The sequence below is a fragment of the Cheilinus undulatus genome, linkage group 13 (genome assembly GCF_018320785.1).
Source record: "Cheilinus undulatus linkage group 13, ASM1832078v1, whole genome shotgun sequence".
Lineage (NCBI taxonomy): Eukaryota > Metazoa > Chordata > Actinopteri > Labriformes > Labridae > Cheilinus > Cheilinus undulatus.
The window spans coordinates 15,122,238-15,142,834 of record NC_054877.1 but is presented as its reverse complement, the minus strand read 5'-3'; the positions used below and the strand labels follow the sequence as shown (position 1 = coordinate 15,142,834).

Below are 20,597 nucleotides of genomic sequence, written 5' to 3'. Positions count from 1 at the left end.
AAACTTCATGTCACAAATACTGCAGCGTAACCTGCATTGTATTTTGAAAAGTGGAGCGCCACCTTCAACCGCTTCCTATCAGCCATCTTTGTTTTGTTGATTCAGTTCGCTGCTACCGACGTCATTACTCTTGTGCATGCAATGCTGCGTTAGTGTCCAGCATGGAAAACTGACTACTCTTCCACTCTCTCGCAGTCATAAGGATGCTTTTAGGTACCAAAACATGGTATCGTTTGACTTTACGTGAATCGGTACTCGGGGGTACTGATGGAATTTGGCTGGTACCTTTAAAAGTACCGAATTCGGTACCCCTCCCTAACTACAACTGATTAAAGTTTTGGACTTCTGAGCTTAAATCATTTTAGTTTCCTGTCTCTGTTGCTTGATCACTGCACACGCAGGCCTCAATAAAGACTAAATCCCATCTTATGATTGCAGTTGTATTTTGCATTAATGATCGATCTCTTAGTATTGGTAATTGTGTTTTGGACATGATGGTGCCTTTCATATTTTTCCAGTAGGGAGCCTGGGAGAGAACAATGTTCTGCTGTGTCTGGTTATTCAAACAGGAAGACGGTGAGCAACAGATAGGTGGCTGTGTTACGTCATGGACGCTGACTTTTAAAGGTGGACAAGTTGATGAATACTAGTGTAAGAGATTAAAGGATAGATTTGTTCCTGTCCTGCATTTTTTGTTGTATTTAGGGAAAAATCATGACATAAAGTGAGGGTATTTTGAGATTTGGTTGTCAAGTTTCCTTAAATAACTTCCTTTAACATAGATACACAGATAGAATTGTGAAGTATGAACTTAAACAACAAAAGAGGCAAAACAAGTGACAAAAATGTGAAGTACACTCAGAAAACTTTTATCACAAAGATGAGATTATGCAGATTCTTGCCTCTATACCTTGAACTGTTGTAGGACAACAGTTTCTCCCTTGTTTTACATGTAAATGAACCTGCTTAGCTTCAGTGGACTGTACCTTGAATCATCAAAGCATCCCCTTTTTGTATCAGCTTGGGATAACAGTAGACCCATGGAAAAGAAAGCACCGATACAAACAGTCGTCTATGCAAATGGAAACAAATGCCACTGTGGTAGCTTTGCTAGCCACCCGGCAGTGTGTGTCGACTCAAGTGGAGCAAATTCAAATGAGGCCTGGCCCCTGTTATAGCACCGTGTGGCTAACCATAAAACATGTTAAAGCCTACATGTAATCCTGCCTTTTTTATGCTGAAACAAACAGGTCACTGTAGCCACCGAGGAACATTTGAGACCTGTTAATGTCATATATGTGTACTGTATACACTCTCAGCCAAAAGGCTAGGATTAGCTCCACAGTATTATTTACAGGATATGAATTACAGTCTTTTGTAAAGGTTAGATTTGCATTATGTCTAGCCCTAGAGTTACACACATCTACTTTTGTTTTTGGTGAAGAATGAAGGTATTCATAAAGCTCTGTATCTTAAACTGTTGCTAAACATGTGTCCAACAATAACAACAGTGTGTCTTTTTTTTATTAGATCTGATGTCAGTTTACAGGCCAACCATTAAAGGACAAGACAAGCTTTCTGCTGCTTTTGTTCTTCGGGGTAACACCTTTTCAGTGCTTCTTTGCTGCTAGCTTTCAGAGGTTTTCTCGTGATGAACAACCTCAGTCCTAGAAGTTTGTTTCTCCCTCTAATTGATAACTTGAGGATCTGTGATGTGGGGCAAAGGGTGGCACAGAGGGCTGCTGCTCTGGTTTTAGAAACATTATAAAAGATGATCAGTCTGAAAACATCTCTCCCTAATTTTTAGCACATGCTCTAGTTTTTAACTGTCTTTCTGTCATTGATCACTGTTATCTAATGAAGATCTTCTTTTGTAATCTAAAGGAAGTGGTGATGATGGTTAGCCGATGAGCTACTTGTACTCTGGCTGGCTGCGTATTGAGGAATTTTAAAGCTCCTGTAAGGACCTTTGGGCTTGTGTCAATTTTAGTCATGCCTGTAGCCAATTCAAACCATTTTTGCTTTTCTAATTTTGTCCTGTTCATGTGTAAGCTGTGTTTTTTTTTTCCTAAAAAATCTGTTGATGGTTAAATACATTCATTGAGAATTTTCTGTGGAAAATAGTAAAAAACAAGTTAATCTCTTCATCTGTCGCCTACCCTGTGGCAGCATTTTTTAGACTTTAAAAATAGCTCTATCCAAATAACAAATCTTTTTCTTGATGTTCTTATTCTGTTTGCTTTTGCCAAACTAAAAGAGGGATCAATATTTCATTCTGCTTGGCGACTGGCTAAAGTCTCCTCACAGTAGCTTTAAGGCAGTGGCCCTTTGTTGTTGTTGTTTTCTTCCCCATTAGGGATTGTACCTGGTTCCTTTGACTTTTTTTTTGGCATTATCTCTAGCAAGGTTTCCAGATACGTCAAGACAGTCTGTCCACAGACTGCCGCTCTCGGATGCTTGCCTCTGCAGATCACTGCTGTCAGTAGAGATGGGAAAAGTACATGACTACTGTACTCCAAGTAAAAGTACAGTTACTCTGGTTAAACTTTACTTAGGAAAAAGTAAAAGTATAGGTCTATAAATCTACACTAGTAAGGGTAAAGTTATTCAATTTCAAAGTTTGCTTTAAGTACTGAGTAGCTGCTGGGGCTGAACAATTGGGAAAATAATCTTATTCTCAATATTGCATTTGCGTTATTCCTTGACATGCAACTAATTTATGAGTTCCTCATGTTATGTATTTTTCAACAAACACAAACAACAAATCATTCTATATTATAACCAACACAATATTAGATTAAACATTAACTTTTCTTTCCTTTACATTGGTCCTGTAAGGATGACATAACATGATGCATGAATCAGTATGAACTGCATATCTGTATTTATCTACTTTGATCACAGTAGTAAATTTACTGGTGTGTTTAACTTATGGGCTGCCAGCAATCATGAAAAAAAGTGATGAACAATTTTGAAAAAATATCTAAGTTAATTTTGACTTACATTGTAGAAGAGTTATGAATCATTGTGATGAAGGGAATGTACATTCTTTATGTCATTCTCATTTTAATTAAGAAAAACATTTACAAAAACAAGAAAAGTACGTTAAAAAAAAAGAAGTGATGCTTTAATGTTTGAATGGTATGTGGCACGACACACTTCTGTAAACAATGGCATGAAACTTTTTTTGATACAGTCTAGTTCAAAGAAACATTACAACTTCTGCCATTTGAAAAGCATAGTAGGCTATATTGCAGTTTAATTTAAATCAAGATTTATTGCCCAGCCTTAGCTATTGCAGGGTTGTACAGTATAATATTAGATTTTCTTATTGGCAATGAAAATATCAGAATAAGAATCTCCACCAGGGTTTTTCAGGTAAAGTCAACCTCTATTATAAAATAAAATACAAAAAGTACAGTTACTCTGGTAAAAACTTGCTTAAGTAGAAGTAAAAGTCCTAATTTCAAAATGTACTCAGGTACATGTACCCCAAAAAAGAAATACTCAATTACAGAAATTTTGATAAACAAAAGTTACTTTCCACCTCTGGTTGTCAGGTTGGCTCAAAAACTTTGAAAATAAGGTCATATTACACTTCTGGTTAGGGCTACGGTAAGGGTTAGGTTTATGAAAGGGTCATTGAGGAATGTTGATTGACAGTATAAATTATCATAACACAAAATTAAAGTCCCTGTAAAGTGATATAAAAAATCTGTATTTTAGGTTTGTTGTATGAGAGGCCACTGTGTTATGTACCACCAGGCCAAATTTCAGTCATGAAGAACATGTCTAAGTTTATATAATTAAGCTTCAAAATCCTGAAATATGAGGCAGCAAAAAATCTGCTCTGGGACGGTGTGGATGTGTCAGTGAGTGAGCATAAGCCACACCTACCCACATAAAATACCATCCTCCCAAATTAAAGAAAAATGCTTCTGATTGGGCGCGCAGATGGTCGAGTGTTTTGAGGCGCAAACCATGTACGCGGGCGGCCCGGATCATGTCACTGAAAGCAGTGACATGATCTAACAACAGACTGTATTGAGTTGAACTGCTCTGTGATTTATATCCTTGTAGCACTGGGGGGGTGGGGTCATTTCCCATCAAGACTGGTGATGTCATGGGCTCATATGTTTGCCCTGCTCAAGTAAAACCAAGCCAGGAAAGAGGTAAACAACTTTCTAATGGTCTAAATCACAAATTCAGTCACAGATAGATGTCTGTGTTTTCACGTGTTTACAGCAACCTTGTTCCAACATATTTGAATTTCACTGTACAGGGACATCAAATCCTTTCACACGAGAAGGAACTAACTTGACCTGAAAACCTAATTTAAAATTTTTGATAGTGTTGGACATCTGTGATTATTTTGACTTGTATTGCATATTTAAAATGAATAATTGTATTGAAGAAAACAATTATTTTTGCCATTCTTATTTTACTAAGAAAAACATACAAAATCAAGGAGAGTATGATTTTTTAAATAATACTCTAATAAACAACTCCCGAATGTTTGCATGATGTGAAGTGCATACTGTACATCTCTGTTGCAAGCAACTGTAATAATCTGGTATTTAGACACGTGTCAGGGTAAAGAAATGTTGTGCCTTCCATCTTGCAATTCAGTCCTAATTTTGATTAACTGCCAAGCCTTGGTGTTTAATATGACTGACTATAGAAAAAGCTCATCCTCTATGAAAGCACTAAGGCTACTATTGTAGCTGCAGCTAGCAACTGTTCCTGTAACTACTACTAAATCGGCAAATACGTCATATATATGACTGCAGCGTGATCCCTCTCAGCAAGCTGAGTTGATGTTGAAATGTGGCCTCAAGACTTGGCCGGCCCCTGAGTAGTCCGAGTGTATGGTCACTGGGAGCATCACAAGTGGGATGTCCAACACAGGAATCAACCCACCCTTTGGCTTTTTACTAGCATATGACTTCCCAAACTCTCATTTACTTTTCAGAAGTAATTTGCCTCATCGTGTGCAACTCTTACTGTGACAAAAAGCTGGGAACCAGGTACTTTATCACCTTGATGTCCTCCATTGTTGTAGTAGTAGTAGTTTCATGCTGACCATGATGTAATGATGACCCCACCTATGTTGAGGAGCTTCTATCAAAGTATTTACTGTAATAGAAAACGTAACCTGGTACTTAAATTTATAGAGTTCCACCGACAGATATGGAAATGCACCATTAGTTCCTTTAGAACTTGACTCTCTTGTAGCAAATGAAACAAGCTATTTGCTCCACAACTTTGCTTAATCATATCCAGGCCATTTTGTTTTCTGTGTCAGCCTGACCTATATGATTCCAAGTGCAACATTACATCATGCACCAACTTGATTAAGTTTAAAACTTATTCTGAGAACAGAGAATAGGTCTGGGCAGAGCCAGAGCGCGAGCATCTTGTTGCTGATGAAGGAGGAGGGGTAAAAGCTTAGGAAAGAGTTAAAAAACAAAGCTTGTGTTAAAGCAAATTCCCTCCTGGTGTCTTTGTGTGTTATCAGTTCCTCTGTAGGGCACTGCAGCACACACTGCATTTATTCAAAGACCCAGTGTCACACGCCTCTGTGGAAAAGAGCCCTGAGGACCATAACCCCCCCCCCCCACTCCACCCTCCACCCTTTATCCTCCATCCAGTCCCATCACTCGCTAGTTTCCATAGTCATCTCCATGTCTGCATGTTTAAAAAATTTGGTGAGACCTGCAGAACTAATAGCAGTAAGAATGTAATCAGATCTTATTGTTAGTGGAGGTGGCTGTTAAAGTTTGATTGTAAGGGAAGTGAAAGCAAATACAGGCTAGAAAGCAAATATGGCCCCATTTTCTTTAAGAGTTTGGAACAGCAGATAAATGGTTGTCACAGAAAATGAACACAAATGTAATTAATTTATGGAATAGTCTGTTTAGTTGTAGCCATCAGTGTTTGGGTTATTTTTGCCTGTGCCTTAAGCAGAAGCATATTTTTTCTAATCCAAATAAGGTAAACAAATTCTGTTTCTCCCTGTGTGAGATCAGTGTGGACTGGATCCTTGGGTTTCCATCCATGTTTAACTTAATCACCAGATCTGCTCAGAGGAGATCTCCTGGAGCATGTGATCATTTATCAGGCTGCTTCTCTCTGGTTCGGGGCTACTTTTACCCTCTCGTGGAGCCAGTGCGAAGTGTCATGTGGTAGTTCCAAGCTAGAGGAGTTCATGTGAACAGGAGGCAACGAGGGATGTTAGCCCAGACATCTTTGTGTGGGACAATCAGACAGTCCTGGTTATGACTGTAATTCATGACACATTGCTTAGGTTTTTAAAGTTTCTCTGTGGGTGTGTTGGTCATACAGTATAGTAATGCATCCAAACATACCACTGGTATGATTTAGGAACTCTATACATCTATACAATCTATCAAAAAAGTGAATGAAAATAAAATGTGTAGAAAATTTAACAGTATGTTCATTCATGTCAACAGTACAAAATAGCTTTTTGCTGTTTTTTTTTCCTATAGAATGCATTCATATGCTGTCTGCAGAGATGATACACCTTCTTTTCTTTAGAAAAGTGATGTATGAGAAGAAAGATAGCAAGCGGAATACTAGTCAACACTTTCCGTCAGGTGGTCAGTATTTCAGTATTTTTCACAACTTTAAAAACATGATTTATAACAACACAATTACCATTATTTTTATGATCATAGCAGGGGTGGACCAGTTATTGGCCTGGCTAATTATAGTGGCCAATATACAGCATTGGTTCTATGGGAAGACCAATTATGGGCCTAGCTGATTACTGAAGTTGATATTTGGCATTTAGCCGATTATCGGTATATGCATTTTATTTTACAGATAATTGGTAAAATCAGTTAATTCTGGCTGATGTGCTACTTAAGCTCCACTGCAAGGTGTGTCTTACCCTCTGGCTTTGTTTTCACTCTCTACAGTTTCAACTAATATCCTGCTCACAACACTATCTGACTGGCTTTATGTTACACAGCTACCAGCCAATCAGCAGTGAGGCTAGAGTAGCACTGACACGGGGTGTAGTGTGGGGCATCACTTCCTGTTTCCTGCGGCTACCGTGTTGCTCTGTACTAGTGCTAAATTCTTTTTTTTCCTTAGTCTTTAACGAGTAGATTTACTTTTGTCACATTAAATACATGTTGTTTGCCACTACAAATTCATATTGATTCCAAATATCGGTTATCGGTCATGTGCACTAGTAATTGGTATCAATATAGGCCCTGAAAAACCATTATCAGTTGACCCTTAATTGGGATGATTATCTTAATCAGGGTTTTATTTTACAGATCACTGATAAAATTAATCGATTAAAAGTGTGCTACTTTGCCTTTGTTAGACATCATACAAGTAATAAGCAATGAAGTAGTCTAGTTTGGGATTTTTGAATGACAAGTTTACATCCTATCACACGTAAGCATAACATCAAAATTACTGACACACGTCCCATTTTAACTGTAAATGCGTATTAGTGCTGCATGATTTGCTGATAATATGTGATTATGGTTATACTGGACAATATTGCGATATGCAACTGCTATTTGGATATATACATAATACATGAATGGTATCATGGGTCTACTTAGTTGGTTATCAAGGAAAATGCAGAGGATGATAGTTCTTAGGTTGTATTTTAACTCAAAGCATTCAAATGTGAACTTAAAGGACTTTCTGAAGGCATTTTTTGTGATCTTTCAAGTACTACTTCATAAAAACGTGAGAATATGAAACCAGACATCTTCTTTGTGATTAGATTAATTGTGCAGCACTAATGCATATTAGTTCCAAATATTGGACAAGACGAACTAAAAATAATCGCTGTCAGTATCAGCCCTGAAAAATCAATATCTGTAAATCCCTTATCCACAGTACTGAATATTACCATAGCTAGAGCAGGGCAATTATGGCAAAAATCATAATCACCATTAATAAAACTCTTTTCCTCAATTATGGTTAATGAACAGTTATTTCACCTCCAACTCGGTTTGTGCTGTGAATATTTGTATAATTTTAAAGGGGACATATTAGGCAAAAATCACTTTTTTAGGCTTTTGTACCAAACATATGTGCCCCTGGCCGGTCCACAATCCCCCCCAAGTACCAGAAAAATCCATTTCCCCACCCTCTCTTTCTCCACCTTTCTCAGATTTTACCCTCATGACATCACGTGGGGCGTAAGCACCTGCCCCCAGGTTTGGTTGGCCTGCCCTACCCTGCTTGGAGGAAAGTTCGGCCCTCCTCTGGTGATCTTCCTCTCAGCTGCCAGCTGAGATGCTGGATAGCTCAGTGGGTTACCCTGCTAACTATTGTCTGGGAGATTGATGGTTTGAATCCCAGTCGGGTCTTTAACTTTGGATAAAAGTGTCTGTAACATGAGGAGTGCCACATCCATTTCCTGAGAGGGGTGTGGTCAGGGGCAGAGTCAGACAGCTCATTAACATTTAAAGCCACAGACACAGAAGTGGCTCGTTCTGAGAAGGGCTAAAACAGAGGGGATTTTAGACATGCAAAAATCCAATTCTGGAGGCTTTTTTTCAGCAACAAACTTCACAGGCATGTTTTGGGGACCTCTGAAAACAATATGAACTTGTCTTTAAAGGGTAAAATATGTCCTCTTTAAAACAAATAACTGAAAAGTTGTATATTTTAAAGTTTAATGCATCAATCTTGTGTACTTCCAGAACAAAATGATGTGGCTTAATCCATAAAATGCTGTCCTCTTTAAACAGTTTTGTGCCCTTGTAGTAATTAAACCAGAGTGGTGCTGATTGTAGTTTGACTGGCCAATTTCAAATAAATTTCCCTGGTCTGAACTCCTGATAAAGATTTACGATTGAAAAGATTTTCTTTGCCTTAAAAACTGTCATTGACATCAGTTAATGACATTGACATGAGTTACAATTAAGCATCAACAAGGATATTATACCAAGACTACCACAAAGTGTTGATTTTTGCTACTTTATATTTGAATTCTATGAGTTAATTTACGATGAGAACCAGCGCAGAAACGTGACAGCATTTCTTCATACATTCACAAACTAAACAATGGCAGAAATTGACATTTAACAAGAGACACCTGATGAAAGAGTCTGTGCAGAGAGAGAGATGCAGATGCCCAGATAAGATTATATTGGTCAACGCTGTATGCGTATTACCTTGATCATATGTATCATCTAAACACCGGCCTGATGTGAAGAGAGAGAGAGGAACGCTCAAAGCAACACCCCCCCTCGCCGCCCCGCAGTTTGAGTTTTACTCTGTGGTGTCTCTGTGCAGTATTTGATTGTGCGGTGTCACGTGACCGCCTCTCATGTAGTGTGCTTCTATGGTGCATTAATAGAGAGATTTACAAGTGGACAAAACTGAAATAACCGACACAGCAGGTTTATGTCGGTTATTGGCTCTAAATGTTGGTTTTGATTATTTTTCAATTAATCGCCCAGCACTAATCAAAGCTATTAATTACCTGCAGATTGTTAGTCTTATTTCAGCCAAAAATTGCTAAAAGGCAATAAAGAATAAGCACTTTCTAAAGCACATTAATATAATGGCTGTATTTCAGTTTATAGTATACATTTAGTTTTTTCCTCTTATTTTAAGATATATTTTTGGTCTTTTTATGCCTTTATGTAGAGAGGATAGAGTCAAAAATAATGATGAGAGAGTTAGGGTGAGACACACAGGAAAGGAGCCACAGGCTAGACCTGAACCTGGCTCACCTGCGTACATGGGGCATGACCAGACCTGTAGGCCATCTGTACTCCGTATGCATCTTTGAAGACAAATGCCCATTAAATGTTGCCAAGGACTTCTGTCTCATTGCCATGGTTTACAATAGGTATTGCTGTTGTTTTTTTGTTTTTTTTTTTGTTTTTTTTTAAATCAGAGTTAAACTGAGGTTTAAAAATCTGGTATTGTGACAACCCTACAGTACTTTCAGAAGCATCCAGGTGACCATTTGAGTGGATTTCAGTGCCAGAGATTTATCTTATAGAGCTTTTTATGGTATTTCTTATAAATTTTAAAGGATCTCAAAAATAACATCACTTATTTACTTTCAAAGAGTTGTATGTGAGGATTGGTATCATTTCCAGTGCATGTCTGTACTGAATGTACTTGGAGTTGGGATGCTTTTAGCTGATCTTAGATAAAAACAAGAGGCAGCAGGAACACAGCTAGCATGGCTGAATCGATAGAAAAAAACTGACTACATCCTCTTTAAAGCTCATCAACTGACGCGCTGTACCTTCTTATGTGATTCACATAAAGGAAAAAAAGCTGGTACAGCTCACAACTTCTTATTTACATCTACTACCATATGTGCAGCCTCTCAGGTTGTAGCACAAGTTGCTAATGGGGTCTGTAAGCAATGAGGGCAGGTTTCAGTTTAGCTTCCTGCAGGCCAAACCTGGCTCCTCTCAACCAGGAAATGGTTATCACCACAAGCGTCTGCAGTCATTTTCTTTCACCTTAGACAGTGTCAAACTTGCTGTTTCCCTTTTCTTCTAGTTTGTGGGCTAAGCTAGGCTAAACACATCTTTACTCCAGCTCCATATGTATTCTACAGGCAAGAAAAACCTGTTCACAAAGCAAATAAGTTTACTTCCTAAAATGTTGACCCAATCCTCTAAGTTAAATACTCTACTAATACTTGTTGAGAAAGATTTCCTGCTACTCTTTGTTTTAAATGACTAGAACTGGGCAGATGTGCATATGCACTTAATATTTTGTATCTAATGGCAAGTGATGCTTAGTTTGAGAGAGACAGTACATGAATGCTAAATAATTTGTCTTAGGATAAAATTAGAAGCCAAATTTATTATTCAAAATAAATCAAGCTTTTTTTGACCACCTCATTTGCAACAATTCCTGTGAGGGAAGTTTCTATCTAACTTGTGTTTAACTGCCTGCATAAAATGGTGTTATAAAAGTTCACATACTGAGTGAGAAAGCATTACTTGTTTGCAGAAAATTATTTTTCTTACCCAGTGCGATAAATTCAGGCTTTTGCAACATGTTTACTGCGAGAGCTCATGCTGTGATTTATTGCCCTATCACAGAATGAGAATTTTCAATAACTCTTAAGTCACACTTTCTAAGTACAGACTATTAACTTTGTGTTGGCAGTATATCATTTTTAATATAATAGTTAAAAGCTGGTACCCTACTGCTTAAATCTACTTGCTGTGCGTGATTTAGGCTGATTGCCAGTTTTTTTAATGTATTATTTCTTTTATTTGCAGTGTGTCTGCAAAAAACTTTTTTACACATGCACTCCTGAATATTTCTAGAAAAATTCAAGACAGGCTGCTTCTGAAATCTTCCAGAGTTGCCTGATCTCATGTCCCTTCACAGCATCTAAAGTGGCAAAACATGACGTAAAAAAAGATGCTGCGAAATCCAAGATGGCAGATAAAGAGTCCTGCACTGCAATGATAGTTGTTCTTTTTATGTCAGCACTATGTGTAACTGGACATAGTCACAGAATAAATAAACAAGTGGAAAAAAGCATACTAGCAAAGAAAATAGTATGAAAAAGCTTCATTGCATACATGACCATACTGGTTGCACACCAGTCTTGTCATGAGCCTGAGAATTTCCTTTTTGCATTCACACGTTGGAAATTATTCAAACCCTTTACACACATGCATCCCTAACATTTTCAAGAGGATTTCAGGGTCTCTCATTGTAAGATGCTTTCCTACAGTTTGCCTGCCAGTCAATTAAGGAATGGGGGAGGGCATTTACTAAAGGGCTAGCAAGGAAAATTCAAGTTAAAATCTGTGTGAAAAGCTTTTCTGATTACATTCACACATGCAGCTAACCCAGGTAAATTCAGGAAACTTTAAGGGGTTCTGTGGTCTGAATAGGGCAGGAAATATGAAATAAAATTCTTGAATTTACCTGGGATGGGTTAGCTACATGTGTGCGAGCAAACAGAAGTTTTTCATCCAGAATTTACCCTGAAATTTCCTGCTAGCCCCTAGTTTTTTTTTCTCCTGTGTGAACAAGTCTGAATTGGCCTTAAGAAGCAGGAAATAGTTGACCCTATTCACACATGAACAAAACTCCTGAAAATTTCCTGAATTTGCCTGAGGTTTGGTTTCATGTATGAAAGCAAGCAACAGTTTTTCACCTAGACTATACCCTGACATTTCCCTGCTAGCCCTTAGTATTCCCCCTCCCCCACCACTCTTTTGACTGTCAGGTAAATGCGGGAAAACCTCCTGCTGTGAGGGACAAGTGTGAAGAAGCAAGCCACAAAATTTTCATGGTAGGTTACACTGAATATTTCAGTGTAAGTAGTCCTATGAATGAACAAGACTCCTGAAAATTTCCTTAAATTGCCTAGGATAAGTTAGCTGCACATTTGAAAACAAACAGTATTTTTCCCTCCAGACTATAACCCGAAATTTCCCTGCTGCTTCTGTTATTTTCCCTACCTTCCTGCTCCGTTGACTGGCATGCAAACTGCAGGATAACTTTCTGCTGCAAAGGAAGTGCTGCAAGGGTATATGCACATATGAAGACTAGGGATGTGCATTAGCAGCTGGTTAAACGGTTAAATTTAGATCCCTTGGTTGTCAGCACTAGAATAAGGGGCCAGTCAGTCAAGCTAATTTTTGATATCTGTTTATCAGTTTAGACCCACAATATCGGTCAGTCGCTCATTCTAAACCGAAATACAGCCGCCTGCCAATGGTAGCCCCTGCAGCTGTTCAAGTACTGGCATACTTTCATACTGCTCTTGAATGAAACGTAAACAACAATGAAGAGATAGCAACGATAGCACAATAGAAGGTTATACTCGCATATAACCACATGAATGAGTGGGGATATTCAGCACAGGAGTGTGGATGCTAACGTTAGCCACATTCTGCAACAACTTTGCTCCGTTACAGTACCAAGTTGGTTGAAAGAATGCCTTAAAACTTGAGGGCTAAATGTAGTTCTGAGATTTGATGTAAAATGATCAGCCTAGGAACATCCTTAGCTACCTCTACTAACCTTTATCTCTGCAGCATGTTCACAAAAATTCTAATAAGGAGATACAAACATGCTGCTAAGTGGACATGATCTCAGAATCGGCCTAAATACAGTAACAGTATAACAAAGGGACATTTTAACTCTTGAAGACTGTGTTACACTTTTTTAGCTAATTAAAAGCTGAACCAAACAGTAAAGACTTGATGACTAAGTTTTCTGTATGTTTGAACACTAACTGTACAAATGAATTCAAGGCCCCTGATCTTCCAAAACGACTGTGCTTGAAGTTTAAGTTGCTGTATTTGTTGAAAAAATGTTTATGTCTGCTGTCAGTTCTTTTTTTAAAACAATCTTCTTTCTTTTCTCAGGAGTTCTTTGATCATGCAAAGAAGCTGTGGGATGACGAAGGAGTGAAGGCGTGCTTTGAGAGGTCCAATGAGTACCAGCTCATCGACTGTGCACAATAGTGAGTTTGAAAACTTTAAAGACATTTTGTGGGATGATTTTTGACCTTTGGGTCACTTTCAGGTTTTTAAAAATGATCAGAACTACAAAGATTATGTAAATGGTCACTTCACTTCACTGAAGCTGTAACAAAGTGAGTTTTTTTTTTTTTTTTTTTTTTACAGCCTGTGAACTCTTGTCACATCCCTGCTTTGTCTGTCTGCTGCGTGTCATGTTTAAAGGCTGAAAGCTGTGTGGTGTGTGCTGGTGTCATGTCATATATGAATAGGGCTGAGATATGTTTACTCTGGGTGTGGCAAGGCAAGCAGCAGTTATGTTAGTACTTTGGAAAATCCGACATATATCTCATGGCAGCTTGTATCATGTCACCATGACAATATGCAAAGCCTGGCGTTAAAATGCCTCATCGTTAAAGTCAGTGGAATATTTGTCTGAAAACACGTGTAAAGATGTAAAGGAGCTGTAAAAAGTTATGATTGTTATATGAGTCTTAGCGTTGGTAACAACCTACTTGTGGAGTATATTTTAGTGTCTCTAAGGCTGGATAAAAGTTATGTGGGTCACGATTTGATTTTGGCTACAATCTGTAAAACACAATTGCTCTCTACATACTGCTGTTAGGTAATACTGATATCTGCATGTGTGGCAAGGAGCAGAAGCTGATGCCCCAGATTGTTTGAAGGGCTCCTACAGGTCCTCAGGCCACTGTAGGGTGCTGGTTGTACACAGTGGAGGAGCCCCCTTTCTTGCCTGTAAAAGGAAGTTTGGATATGCAAAATGGCTCACTGATTACGGCGCTCTCCTTCTGCTTCCTCTCTGACTCACCTCTGGATTCACATGTAAATATGAGAACATGTACATGTTAGTTGTCCTCTCCCATCTCATCCTAAAGGTTGGCTCCGTTTATCTGTCGGGGTTTATGTCAAAGGCACATTTTATCAGTAAGTGGGGATACTGTCTTGTTGTTCTTAGTGGTTTTTCAGCCTGCGCTGCATGGGTGTAGCATTGAGATGTTTTAAAGATGGTATAGCACGTAGACAAACAGACTCTGTACTCTCTTCCTGAATATCTTCCGTTCCTTGAACATAAATTTGACTCGGGGTCAGGCCTTCCTTGGTTGCCCTGCCTGAAAGCTGCTTCCATAGAGAGGAGAGAGACAGTCAGGTGATGCTTAGAGAGTCACATGAATCTGTAAGGTGGAGCTGTTATAGTCCAAGGCCTGTGTTTGTCTTTGCTGCTCTGAGTCAGTCTGTGTCTGTTTGCAATGCGGCTGCACAATATGTAAAAAAGCATCTTGTGTTTATTTTAGCCAATAATCCAGTCTCATAATGATACCACATAATATCCCAGAATCATAAACATTTCAAGTTTCTTCCTGAACGTTCCTGTTTTTTTCTGGCTGTTGAAATCAGAAGAAAATACTCTGTACTGTGATAACTGGAACCACTGATGCTTGCAACTAGCCGAGGCACTGATAATACAGCTGTCCTGTGACATGAGTAAACATTAACAGAGCAAAATGGAGACAGTGAAAAGCATACAGTATTTGATAGGGCCATATTGTCAAAATCTGGTGGAGCTATACATATCGCATCACAGGGGCAACAATAGATATATAAGGATATTCAAGTACAGTGATACCCTCGTATGCCTTACCTGACTTTACTCTTTGTGTTTATGCTAATGCTGTGTGTAAACACTGTTATAGTGGAAGAGGTAAATAGCTTAAGATTGTGTATGTGGTCAAGGATTCAAAAACAAATAAATATGAAAAATTGTAACATATCCAAAAGGTACCAACATGTATAGAAAGATAGACGCTGCTTTTATTTGACTTTGTGTTGTTGACAAAGATCAGACATAAGATCCAGTACTATTTGATTTTGGCCACCAAAACTAAATTGCATTACACTGCAATTTTCCAGCATTCTCAGCATCAGAGTAATTTACATCTGATCCTCATAGTTGCTTACTAGGGGCCAGCCAAAATCGGGTTTTCAAGGCTCATAGTGTTTCGGATTATTTGTAGTTCATGACGATGATGGATATTTGCATCTGATAGTTGGAAATCGATTCATTATGGCAAACAAAATGTGCTTCGTGTGACGAGAGGAAAATTTCATGACCAAAAATATCAAGTAAAATAAACAATTTAGCATGAACTCTGTCATTGCAAGAAATGATACAAATCAACACAGTAGCAGCAGAAAAACAGGAAGTGATGCCATATCTTTACTGTGGGTGGGACATTAGGGGAGACTGTGGGGAGTGAAAACAGAGCCAGAGGAAAAGACGCGTTATGGAGCCAAAGTAGCGCACTTTGTAACTGATGAAATTTGTTGTCAGTTTAACAAAAAAAAAATAATAATAATAATATAAAATGCACGTACAGATTATTGTCAACTGCTGACCATCAGCCTTGATAATCAGCAAGGTTGACAATCAGTCAACCCCAGTTGCTCACTTTAATGAACAGTTCCTCCACCCTTTTGTTTTTAATCAGCTCCTCTGTCGTATCATTCTTTCACTTTAAAGGTGAAGTGTGTAATATTTAGCATGGTAGCATTTTGCTACTAATGTGGCAAAAATGAAATGTAATATTTATAAGAAGGCCTATCTAAATGATGTTTAATCACCAGAATATATAAAATTGTTATAAGTTTTATTAAATTTTAATAAGTCGTTTATTCCTACATGGGAAGGGTCCCCTCCATGGAGTCTGCTGTTTTGGATTTTTGCAATTTGCATGTTTCTACAGTATCACAGATCGGAGAAAATAAAAGAAACCCATTTTTTAGCATTCCACTGGTTGCCACAATTAGCATCAGAAGTCGGCATCACAGTCTAGATTCTGGCTGTTAGGTGTTGCTAATATTCCCAAATTTTACACACTGCACCTTTATTGATCACTGGCCCTTTAGCTGTTAAGTTGCTGTTTCTAATTGGAATACAGTTGTATTTTTGGACAACAAATATCACAGATTCATGTTTTTAAGTGTGCAAAGTACCATTTAAATTCCATTTTGGTCATATTTGGGCCATCTTACTTGATTGTCTTTATTGAAAACATAATGGGACCCTATGTATGCAGCACACTAGAGTTAACACTCTACATGCTCTATTAAGAAATCTTGTGTATACATTTATCTGCCGACTTGATTCCATTTGGAAAAAAATCATGTTGGCTTTGGCAGACATCAGATACAGTACTCTGAGATACATGTCACCGTTATGGAAACATCAGTGCAGATGTGCCTTTTAAGTGTATTTTCGTATACCTAATGTGTTTGATAGACTTTTATTGTTCCTTTACGAGAACATGTTTGTCTTGTGCTGCCTTTTTATGTGTCGGGTTGTTTTATGTCTAGACCTTGAGTCCATAATAAAGTTTGAATTGAACTGGTTAGTTAGAAGTAGGGATGCACAACAGTTTAACATCAGTCTCGGCTGATATTGACCCTCTTAACAGACATTGGTCCTTTTGCAAATAATGTTGCACGTACCATTGTAGATTTAGCAGACGTTTGTCTATTGTGTCATATCAGTGTAACATTTGCATTCAGTAGACCTAACTGGTGATGCAGAGAGGAGGGTTTTTCCTCAGGCGGAAGAGGTGACCTGTTGGGCATCATGATCTGTTTCATGGTCAAACATATGAGAGGATGTTGGCATTTGGGGAGTGTTACACCAATGGAAGTAATGAATTAAAAATCTGCATTGGCATTACCATTGGTAGTCAGCTAAATAGTTTTGTTTTAGATTTCTCTATCACAATCAGTGCACCTCTTATCAGAAGTTTTGTGTTTTCCCAAAGTACCAAATTTTTAAACTTCAATATGACTCTTGTAAGTCAAAATGATATTGACGTGTTTCTAGACCACAGCAACAAAAATAGTCTAGTCAGAACCACTCTTGTCAATCATTCAACCATTTCATTGCAAAATGGATACACAGTTTTACTTGGTTGAGAAGGCTCTGCTCAAAAAATGCTTCCTGGGTTATTCAAGCAGCATGTTTGACTTTCTAGGAAGTGTATGGCTAGAAACCCCCATATGGATAGATACATTTATGACAGTGCGTATTGAATACAGTTAATTAGTTCAAAAGCAAACAATTCATAATAGCATGAATCTGAATAGGAGGGTGCAACAAGCTTTATGCTATAAAGGAGGAGGCTGGGGCGGAGGAGGTTAAGCTTTTGCAACATCAGCAGCGTGGTGCATCAGCATCAATGCAAGCAGGATTCGTGAGAAGTACGTCATATTTAAATATAACACTATTTTGAGAGCAGCTTTTGGAGCTGGGAGGCGATAATTAGGATCAGCTGGCCGTCAGCAGGTCATGGCTGGGCATATGACTACTATGTCTAGGGTTGTTCTGATTCTGATACCGGTATTGGATATATGTCCGATACTACTTAAAATGCTGCTATCAGTGAGAAGCAGTTGCTGGCTGTTCTGTAATCACGTGAGGCTGCCTGAATAGAGCATAATGGAGAGAGATAGAGAGAGCCTGTGATGCAGCCCCCTGTATTATTATTTTAATATTTTGCAGGAAAACTCAATAATCAGCAGGAAGACAACTTAAGGGTCACAGCGATGCCATACATTATAATTCTATTTGTTGAGCCACAATCTGAGTAAAATATAGGTCTAAGATAATCTGCTAGTCTGCACAATGTGTCCAGAAAATTCGCACTGGTATCAGATCAGTACTCAGTATTGGCCGAAAACCAACACATTGGTATCGGAAGGAAAAAAAATTTATCGGAACATCCCTAACCATGTCCTGCATGAACTCATACTTAGGCTTCTTAAGTCCTAGGTGCCCATTATTATGTAATTTCTTGCTTTTAATCACCAAGAAATCCAGACAATCCCCTGCATTTTCCTCCTATTTTGGTAGCATATGTGTTGCTACCTAGATAGCGCACCCTTTTTTTCATACTTGCAGCAGTTTCTGATAAAAATGTCTGAAGATTCTCTAAAGCTTTGGTTCCATTTGATGCTATTAATCACTGATATAATTGTGTTGTTTATAACACACAGTATCAGAGAGTATTCAGATTTCTGATAACCGTATTCCCTGTTTTCAGGTTGGTTCAGTTTAATTATGGTTGTTTTGTCCTTTTTGTTGTCAGCAGTGAAGTGATTAGAGCAGGTACAAAAATAATATTAAAAACATGAAGATCTTGAATTAGAATTAATCTATTGGGTTTTGATGGAAGAAAACCACACTGAGTTTGGCACCAGAAAACCAGTTCTACCTTTGTATGTGATATACCAATTTGACGATTTGGTTGACACAGTGTGCCCTCTTTTGTGTCAGTGTGTTTGATTGATGCCTGGAACTTGTCAGACCATGTGGTCTTTTACTTACTTCCTCTTTGTTTTAACCTCTGTGTGAACTATGTGGATGGAGGCTATGAATTGTAGATAATCTGTCCTACCCTCTTCAGACCTGTCTGTGCGTGAAGGCCCCAAACATACGCCTAAAAATATGACATCTGTTATGATGGATTAAATGACACATTTCCCTCCTAGTAGTGATAGATGCCTTTATAATTCACATGGATTAAAGGGAAGAGAATAAAGATCATGACTTTGGACTCAGGCTGTATCTAAACAAATAGTATATTGTTGGAGAATGTGTGGTGCTTTTTTTCTCAGTTTAGAGAGGATGCTGTATGTTTGACTGTTAGCTTGTCTCTTTTCTTAGTGCTAACTACATTTGAGCTAGCTCAGAACGTTACTCCAGAGTCCAGTGAGCTTTCATTTAAACCTTTACTGTTGTTCTATACACCTGGGTCCCTTAGACCTGTTATAAGCCAACACTTTGCAGTCACAAAAAGAGCTTTCTGTCACTCTTACAGTGAATTAAAGGGGAAGTTGGTGTGCATGTGGCTGTTTGTGGGAGAAACAGGTTGGCAGGCAGTGAACTTACATGTCAACAGCTACACACAATAGAAATATTGTCTTATGTTCCACCAAAGAAGATCACATCTGAATGAAAATTTTAAGATTTTGTGAAGACGGATTTCAACCTCCTGTTGGTTTGTGGCGTCCTTCAGAGACCTTGCTGCTCTGCTTGACATTTTTTCCAGCAGGCCTAACTCTGGACGGCCTATCGGACAAAGGCACAGGAAATAAGCATGTGCCGATGGCGGACGCTTGTTATGCCATAGAGCATGTCCATATCGATGCTTTTGGAATCCTGTCACCCATTGATCTGCCCTCTGCATTGCACATTTATACGTTTTAAGAGCACAGATATGTGTCTGCCAGTTGATTGATTATGAGCTATTTTCAGCAGCGACGGGCTGGTTCTATTGCAATGCCTTGGATGTGTCAACGGCAAAATCAAACACTTTTTTACACGCAAATGAATCCAAACTCCCAGGACCCATGCTGGTTTATTTATCTTTTTCTCCATGGTGAGCAATTCTTGAAGCAAATGTAACAACTCATACACTAATCCTTACAATATATTACATACATGATCAGAACTGCTGAAGTAGATGGATGTTATACAGTGCTGATGAATGTCTGGGCTTGTATGGAGCTCTCTTTCTCTGTGTTGGTGTGCTGTGTAGCAGCAGGGCCAGGCTGGGCTGTGCAGCAGGGACTGGGCCATATGAGAGCAGTCCTGGATGTATAACTGTGCAACCAAAAAATGACACTACATTACAGCTGAGGAAAACTCTGAGGATATTTTTCACGAGTATTTATTATAGACTTAGAATCTAGGACTGGGACGATTCACTTTTCTCCCGATTCGATTTTTTACGTTTTTTTTAGGTGCTGATTCAATTTAAATTGCGATTCTACGATATTGCCAATTTTTGCAATCTTTAGTTTGCTTTTTAAACACCAGTGAAAAAGATGAATGATAATGATGCCTACAGACTATATCAGGAAAAATACACATCACATGTGTATAACGATACATCTAGAGAATACAAAATAGTTATAAAATGGTCAAGTGCAGGATTTCTCAGTTTATTCACAACAATTTAGTATCAATTTCACATAATTTGACACAGACTGAGCTAAATACTGAATATGAAGTGCATAAAGTCTATACATATGTGTGTAGTATATATATGTATAACTTATTATGTAATTTTA

At 38.3% G+C, this 20,597-nt stretch overlaps 1 protein-coding gene across 1 annotated transcript in view; it reads left to right on the top strand.

The window, feature by feature from the left end:
• LOC121520666 (guanine nucleotide-binding protein G(olf) subunit alpha-like) overlaps positions 1-20,597 on the top strand; it is a 107,904-nt gene that overhangs the window by 35,556 nt on the left and 51,751 nt on the right. The window contains exon 5 of the mRNA XM_041804225.1: positions 13,374-13,471. Within this exon, the coding sequence (XP_041660159.1) occupies positions 13,374-13,471 (98 nt within the window). The remainder of the gene's footprint in view (positions 1-13,373; positions 13,472-20,597) is intronic.